This window comes from Theropithecus gelada, chromosome 1 (genome assembly GCF_003255815.1).
Source record: "Theropithecus gelada isolate Dixy chromosome 1, Tgel_1.0, whole genome shotgun sequence".
Taxonomy (NCBI): Eukaryota; Metazoa; Chordata; class Mammalia; order Primates; family Cercopithecidae; genus Theropithecus; species Theropithecus gelada.
In genome coordinates, this window is record NC_037668.1 from 30,909,639 (window position 1) to 30,918,105 (window position 8,467).

At 59.9% G+C, this 8,467-nt stretch overlaps 1 protein-coding gene across 1 annotated transcript in view; it reads left to right on the plus strand.

The window, feature by feature from the left end:
* The first annotated feature begins 254 nt into the window (after positions 1-254).
* Positions 255-8,467, plus strand: part of PRKCZ (protein kinase C zeta) — a 144,105-nt gene continuing 135,892 nt past the window's right edge. Inside the window, exons 1-3 of the mRNA XM_025381589.1 lie at positions 255-476; positions 4,918-5,039; positions 5,953-6,042. Of these exons, the coding sequence (XP_025237374.1) occupies positions 406-476; positions 4,918-5,039; positions 5,953-6,042 (283 nt within the window). The 5' untranslated portion in view covers positions 255-405. The remainder of the gene's footprint in view (positions 477-4,917; positions 5,040-5,952; positions 6,043-8,467) is intronic.

Below are 8,467 nucleotides of genomic sequence, written 5' to 3' on the forward strand. Positions count from 1 at the left end.
ACGCCTCGCCATTGGGCCGCTGCCGGGGGTCCCTCGAGGATTGGCCCAGGTGGCGGCCCCGCCTCGCCCTCATTGGCCGCAGGTGCCACCGCCCGCCCCGGGACCGCCCGCCCCGCGGATTGGCCGCCGGCTCCACCTCGGTCCGCCATGTTCGGACACCGCCCCCTCGCCCCCCGCCCCCCGCCCCCGCCCCCGTCGGACGGTCCCGCCCTGTGCGCCCCCAGCTGCCGCCCCGCGCGCCGTGGGAGTTCCGTGGAGTTCCGCGGAGTTGGCCGGGCCGGGCCGGAGCCGTCGGTCCTGGGCGCTGCCTTCCGCGTTCCGCCGCGGCCCCACCTGGCGCCACCGCCCCGCGCCATGGCCGGAGCTCCCGGGGCGCAGCGCTGACGGCGGCCGGCGGAGCGCGCCATGCCCAGCAGGACCAGCCCCAAGATGGACGGGAGCGGCGGCCGCGTCCGCCTCAAGGCGCATTACGGAGGGTGAGCGGCTGGGAGGGCGGGGAGCGGCGGCGGGTGAGGCGGGGAGGGCACAGCCGTCGGGGCTCCTGCGCTGGAGGGAGGGAGGGAGAGGGCGGCGAGGTCGCTGCGGGCCCGGGGCTGTCGCGGGAGGTCCTCGGTCCCCGCCCGTGAGCGTCACCCGCGGACACCTCGTGGGCAGCGCCGGCTCCTTCCCCGGGACCGGGTTTCCCTGGGGTCGGCCCCGCGCCGCGCGCTCCTCGGCCCGGTCACTGTGGTTGACGTTTTCGCTGGAAAGTTGGGCGGGGACATTCCGGCCGCAAACCTGTAAGGATTGAAAGTTTTCATCAAATTGTAAAAACTCCTGGCGGGTTTCTTAAAATCAGCGTTTCCTAAATGTTCTCCCCGTTTACCCGGCCGGGGGTCTCGCTTTAGGCAAAGTCCGGAGACCCGGGGCGCGGGCGCGGTGGCTCCACTGCAGCCCCCGGCAGGGCTCCGGGTGGTCGGGTGGGGACAGGGGTTTCTAGAGGCCACGGCGCGGCCGAGACTGGCCCCGGGGCTTGCGTCGCACCCGCCCCCCTGGAAGCCTCTGTCTGGCTGTGGGAGGGGGCGCGGTCAGGGGCCGGAGCCGAGGGGTCCGGGGCAGCGCTGGTGGGGGTGGCGGGGGCTGCACCAGGTGGCCCGGCTCACAGGCACAGCGGAGGGGTCGCTGCCCCCCGAAGTGTGGGTGGTGGGGAAGGGAGGGCCCGTGGGTTTGTTCTTCCACCCGCCTGCATCCCCAGGAGCCCCGAACTCGGACCTCCGCTCCGGTGAAGGTGGCCGCTGCTGCGGAGAGGGAGGGGAGCGGACTGCGGGCTCTGGACTTGCACTGGGTGGTCCTTGGGATCTTGAAAAGCTGCTCCTGCCCCGGTGCGCCCTCAGCTCCCGCGGTGGCAACCTGAGCCCCAGAGGCAGGGAAGGCTGGCAGGGTTACGTGGGTGACATCTTCCCTGGGCCATGTCCTGTCAGGGCAGTACCCCAGGGGTCTCTGTGGTGCGCTGCGAGTCTGAGCGGGTTCAGCTCCTTGCGAACCTTGTCTTGGGGTCTGGGGTCAGCCATCTGGGGCTGCTTGGCCCCGGGTTTGTTGAGGAGGCTCAGTTGTTTCTTCTTTGGGAAGGTTGAGGTCTCTGCAGCCCCCCTCTGGCAAGCACCTGGAACCCTCGGGGTGTACTGGGGTCGGGTTTGGTGCCAGAAACCAGAAGAAAGGGATTTCTGGGGAACTGACCGTCCAACCCCACCCAAAGGGGTAGGGCAGCCATGTCTTTTGACCTGGAAGTCAGCTGGTTAAAACTTGGTGTGATTGAGGTCCTGGCTATTGGACTTATCCAGGAACGTGGGCTTGCTGTCTCCTTCCCAGCCTGGAGCCAATAAACTAGGCAACAGGTGATGGTGTGGAGGTCAGGGGCGTCCTGCAAGAGGGAGGTCCACACCCGCAGGGCTGCAGGGGCCCAGACCCTCCTGCATTCCGGTGCCCAATTCCCGGGACCAAGGCTCAGGGGCAGTGCCTTGGAGTTCTGGGCCGCTCCGTCCTCCCTCTGTCCTGCTTTGGCCCCTGGGAGCACTTTGGTGGTGGGGTGGGTGTAATTCCACCCGGTGACTCTGGTTTCCCGGGCTGGAGAGACCAGGCTCCCACCCCTTCCTCTTCCCTCCCTTCCCGGACTGTCTCCCCTCTCTCCCCACCCCTTCCTCTTCCTCCCTCCTTCCCTGTTGTTTTCCCTCCTCTTCCCGCTCTCCCCTCTCTCCCTTCCCTGCCGCACCTCTTCCTTCATCTTCCTCCCTGTTCCAGGGCCTGTCTCCCGTCTGGGTCTTCCCTGCTCCTACCATTCCTTCTCTCCTCTGTCCCCTCCCAGGTCCTCCTCCTCTCCACTGGAGAGTGTGAACTGCCCTTCTCCCCAGCCTGGCTCCTCGTCCCTCGTGGCACCCGGTGCCTCTCTGAGGGGACTGGCTGTGGGGTGGGACACTCAGGCCTTAGGGCAATGACGCAGTTCCAGAAGGTGGTTGCCAGGATGAGTACTGGGTTATTGGAAGCCCTAGAAACTCCGTCCCTGGGGTGAGACACTGCTGTTCGTGGAGGTAGCTGAGTGTGGACACGTGGAAGACTAGTCTTTAGAAAAAGGAGGAGCTCTTCAGTCACCCCCATGGGGCATGGCCACCCCATCATCCTTGCCTGTCCCCCCAGGGCCCTCTGAGCACACTTGAGATCCAATCCTCGCCTCCCCCCTGGCTCCCTGTGGGCCTGAGGGGTCCCCGGACACCTGTGTTTTCAGGGAGTCCCAGGTGACCTGGGCCAGGCTCCCAGACCGAGTCTCAGGCTCCCATTCTTCTGGAGTCGCAAACACTGGTGCTGGCTCTTCCCTTTTCCAGCTCAGACCTTTTTTTTTTTTTTTTTTTTGAGACAGTGTCTTGCTCTGTTACCCAGGCTGCAGTGGTGTGGTCTCAGCTCACTGCATCCTTCACCTCCCAGGTTCAAGTGATTCTCCTGCCTCAGCCTCCCGAGTAGCTAGGACTATAGACGCCTGCTACCACACCCGGCTAATCTTTTGTAGTTTCAGTAGAGATGGGGTTTCACTTTGTTGGCCAGGCTGGTCTTGAACTCCTGACCTCGTAATTTGCCCGCCTCGGCCTCCCAAAGCACTGGGATTAAAGGCGTGAGCCACCGCACCTGGCCCAGCTCAGACAACTTTTGTGTTCAGGGAGGTTCTGTGTGCAAAGCTCAGAGACCAGAGCGGGCGGTAGCTCAGGGCTTGGTGCTGGGCCCCGCAGAGACACAGGAGTCTCTCCCTGGCTGCCCAGCTGGCTACTGGGTGCTGGGTCCTGGACACCCCTGCCGAGGGGCACAGAGCAGCTGTTTGATTCAGGATTGGGATAGGGTTGGAAGTGGTGGCCCGACACTTCCCAAGTCCTGGGGTTTGACTGGAGCCACCCACCTGGCCTCCAGATTGGCAGGAAACTGGCTTCCACCTGGGGACAGGACTGTGTGGGGGCGGGGGCATGGGGCAGGAAGGGGTCAAAGGTGAAGGGATGGCTGACTCCCACTCTGGAGTTCCTGGTGGTCGGACTGTTGGACGCCAGGTCAGGCAGCAGGCATGGGTGTCAGCTTGGGGCGAACCCCGGGTATTGGGTGTGTGACCCCTCCATTCCTCACTTTCCTAATCTGCCGTGATGCTGCGGGCTGTGGCGAAGACCAGCCAGGTTGGTTCCTGTGGGGTGCTCGGGCACTGGGGGCAGGTGCTGGCTGGCCAGTTCCAGCAGGAAGGGGTGGGTGGCTGGGGTCCAGAGTGGGCTGGGTGAGGCCTGTGGGGCAGGTGGGCCCTGGGCTGCTATGCTGGGGCTGCGGCTGTGGACAGATCCTGTGTTCTGTTTGCACTGGAGTGCTTGTCTGGGACGAGAACTTTGTTTCTCGAAACTTGTCTGACGAATTCAGATAACCTTGTGGGGAGCCAGCAGTGTCTGCAAAGAGCAGAGCCTGTGTCTCTGTGATTTGGGACGTCTCACACCCCTTCAGGCTTCTTTTTATAGGCCCTGTGTTCTTGCCCCGCGCTCCTGTGGGTGTCAGAAAGCCGTAGATTTCTCTGAAATTTCGGTGTGTTGCACGAGGGTGTGATTGCTGCTCTGAGTTTCAGGACACACCAGCTAGGCCCTGCGGTGGTCCCTCCCCTCCACGCAGGGTGAGACCAGCTCTTGCTCAGTGCAGGCGGTGATGGGGGGACCTCGGGTTTCTAGCAGCAGGGAAGCGCCAGCCTTCAAAGGGTGCCTGGGGGTCCCTGAGCTTCTCCAGGCCCTGGGATTCAGGTCCTGTCTGGGGCTGAGAAGATACAAGACACTGACGCTGTGTGACTCGGTTTTCAAAAAAAGAAAAATTTGCCCAGGCTTCTGTCGTAGCCGCAGCAGCGGACCCAGTTCCCACTCTGGGGTCTAAAGAGCGACCTTTCATTATGGAATTATTTAATCCCCTGCCACTTCACCCCCTGAAGGTCTGGCCTCCACCGCTGGCACCGTCGAGGTCCGGGGGCAGGTCTGATTGGGTTCCTTTACCTTACCGAAGCCGGGGGGCCTGCACCGACCCAGCTTGTGTCCATCCCGGGGTCACCCACACTTGGGTGAACTGGAACGGGTGTCCGACCAGGTGCCGTTGCCAGGCCTCGCACAAGAGGGCACTTTCTTTTTTCCCAATTTGACCCCATTCTTTCCAGCCAGGTAGGTCGCGCTTTTTTCTCTGTGCAGGGAAGTTGACGGTGGTCGTTTTTAAACGATGATTATGGTTAATGGTTCTGTTTTGTGTTGGAGGGGCGTGGGGGAGGCTGTCATACTGTTTTTGGGGAAAGTTTCACTTATCTAATCCATGATTTGGTTAATCAGTAATAATTGTTTAATTTGATTCAAATACGCCCGACGGTAACAGATGCCCGTGTCCCCTCCGCCCCAGGGACATCTTCATCACCAGCGTGGACGCCGCCACAACCTTCGAGGAGCTCTGCGAGGAAGTGAGAGACATGTGCCGTCTGCACCAGCAGCACCCGCTCACCCTCAAGTGGGTGGACAGCGAAGGTAGCCCTCGTCCCGTGTCGGCCAGAATCCTCAGCCTCAGGGGACTTCGCCAGGGCAGCCTCCTGTGCGGAGTGTGCTCAGCCTCTTCTGTGGGGAGACTTAAAAAAGTGGAATTAAACTTGTTGGAGCCAGCTTTTCCCCAGGGGGGATGGTGGGAAAGAGGTTGGTTGTAGATGCTTAACAAGGACCTGGGCCTAGATGCTCCTAGGAAGGGCTCTGGTCTTGAACTGCCTGCAGGGGGTCTCCCTGCCTCACCCTGGGCAGGTCCTCACCTCTTCCTCTGACCTCCTTTCTCATGTCCTGGCCTTTTCCAGTAGGTGCTTCTGAAGGATGGGCTCTTCCTGTTCTAGGGACCATGGGGAGGGTGCGTGCAGCCAGGGCTCGCCGTGTCCGCCTCCTCTCTCTCAGACACACATCCTGAAAAGGATGGGAGGGGATTGGGAGACGTCCAGAGAGACCCCTTTCGCCCAGGGACTGGCGGGCAGCTGCTGGCTGAGGACACGGCTATGTGGGTGGAGCCTGATGCTGCACCCATTGGGTTGGATACAGCCCCACAGGGCAGGGGTTCTGTACGCCTCCATGTCCCTGTCCAGCCACGGAGGGCAAGGAACTTTCCCTCCACCCGGGACTGACCTCAGGAGAGTGTCCTCAGCCCTGCTCACTGCTTAGCCCTCCAAGTGGTGCCCAGGGCTGCAAGTGCACCAGCTTCCCTTCCTGGGTGGCTCTGATGCGGCACTGGGGGCCGGGTGACTCCCTAGTGTGGACAGCCATCCTTGGACCTCCCAACCCTACCAGGAGGTGGCCAATCTGAGCAGTGGGACTAGACCCTCATCTGGTGTGCTAAGTAGGCCCATCACAGCCCGCTTTGCCTTGGGCCTTCAGCGACCTCAGCACCGTCTCCTGCCCCACCCAGGTGACCCTTGCACGGTGTCCTCCCAGATGGAACTGGAAGAGGCTTTCCGCCTGGCCCGTCAGTGCAGGGACGAAGGCCTCATCATTCATGGTCAGTGGTGGGGTCTGTGGGGGGCGGCCCAGGGGGCTGTTCCTGGCTGTGGGTGCCTGCCAGACCACCTGGGGGGTTCGACGCCATATAGGATCATGGTTTAAAATCCTATGATGCCAGAGAATTTAGGGATGTCTAATATAATGCCATTTGGGTTTTTTTTCTTTGACTTTTTTTTTTTTGAGACGGAGTCTCGCTCTGTCGCCCAGGCTGGAGTGCAGTGGCATGATCTCAGCTCACTGCAAGCTCCGCCTCCTGGGTTCACGCCATTCTCCTGCCTCAGCCTCCCGAGTAGCTGGGACTACAGGTGCCCGGCACCACACCTGGCTAATTTTTTGTATTTTTGGTAGAGACAGGGTTTCACTGTGTTAGCTAGGATGGTCTTAATCTCCTGACCTCATGATCCGCCTGCCTCGGCCTCCCAAAGTGCTGGGATTACAGGCGTGAGCCACCACGCGCAGCCTTTTCTTTGACATTTTATTAACCCAAATGAAAACTGCTCTTATAAAGAACCCATAAACTGCTCAGAGGCTCCAGTGGCCAGCGTAGAGCCCACGGTGCATGTGGACAGTGGGGACAGCCCCACCAGCCACCTCACCTGCCCGGTGCTCCCTGGGCCCGGCTTCCGGCTCACAGCTGTCCTCGGCTTTAAGTTCAAAGCCCTGTGATGAGCTGACGCGTGGGAGATGTGACTTTGTCTTTAGGTGAGCACTTTAGACTCCCCAGTACTGCTGGGGTCTCCAGGGCGTCTGGGGCCTGCGAGTGTGGTTCTAGCAGCTGTGGCCAGCCAGCCACGTCTGTGTCTCTGTGTCCACTTCTGGCTTAGCTTGGGCTCCTTGCCAGGCTTCTGGCCATGGACCACTGAGTCTAAGATGGGACCAAAGCTCGAAACTGCCCACAGTTTTCTGACAGATCCATCATTCTCCTGGACACGGGGCTACTTGGTTACAATATTTAATTTTTGTAGCCCTTTATATCAACGTGGCATTAAATTTAAAGACTAGACCGGGTGTGGTGGCTCACGCCTGTAATCCCAGCACTTTGGGAGGCCGAGGTGGGAGAATCACTTCAGCCTAGGCGTTCAAGACCAACCTGGGCAACGTAGACCCCCATCTCTCCAAAACTTCTTTGTTTTGTTTTTTTGAGACAGAGTCTGGCTCTGCCCTCAGGCTGGAGTGCAGTGGCGCTATCTCTGCTCACTGCAACCTTCACCTCCCGGGTATAAGCGATTGTCCTGCCTCAGTCTCCCGAGTAGCTGGGACTAAGGCATGTGCCACCACGCCTGGCTAATTTTTTTTTTTTAGATGGAGTCTTGCTGTGTCGCTCAGGCTGGAGTGCAGTGGCGAGATCTCAGCTCACTGCACCCTCCGGCTCCTGGGTTCAAGTGATTCTTCTGCCTCACCCTCCCGAGTAGCTGGGACTACAGGCGTGCGCCATCATGCCTGGCTAATGTTTTGTATTTTTAGTAGAGGCAGGGTTTCACTGTGTTAGCCAGGAGGGTCTCGATCTCCTGACCTCGTCATCCACCCGCCTCAGCCTCCCAAAGTGCTGGGATTGCAGATGTGAGCCACTGCGCCCAGCCTAATTTTTGTATTTTTAGTAGAGATGGGGTCTCGCCGTGTTGGTCAGGCCGGTCTCTAACTCTTGCCCTCAGGTGATCCACCCGCCTCAGCCTCCCACAGTGTTGGGATTACAGGCGTGAGCCACCGTGCCCGGCCCCAAATTTTTTTTTTAAATAGCCAGATGTGGTGGTGCACCTGTAGTCCCAGCTACTCGGGAGGCCGAGGTGGGCGGTCCTTGAGCCCAGGAGGTAGAGGCTACAGTAAACTGTGATTGTGCCGTTGCACTCTAGCCTGAGTGACGGAGCGAAACCCTGTCTCAGATAAATAAACTTGTAGCTGTGCCTAACCTCGTCCACTTTATTGCGATTGTGATAGTAAGCACATTTTGCTTTTCTACATTGAAAGATATGGTGCTTTAAAAATTCACGTTATTTTCTAGGTAAAAGAAAAATAGTTAGGGCCGGGCTTGGTGGTGCACACTTGTAATCCCAGCACTTTGGGAGGCCGAGGCCGGTGGATCACTTGAGGTCAGGAGTTCAAGACTAGCCTGACAGGCCGGGCGCGGTGGCTCAAGCCTGTAATCCCAGCACTTTGGGAGGCCGAGACGGGCGGATCACGAGGTCAGGAGATCGAGACCATCCTGGCTAACAAGGTGAAACCCCATCTCTACTAAAAAATACAAAAAATAACTAGCCGGGCGAGGTGGCGGGCGCCTGTAGTCCCAGCTACTCGGGAGGCTGAGGCAGGAGAATGGCGTAAACCCGGGAGGCGGAGCTTGCAGTGAGCTGAGATCCGGCCACTGCATCCCAGCCTGGGTGACAGAGCGAGACTCCCTCTCAAAAAAAAAAAAAAAAAAAAAAAAA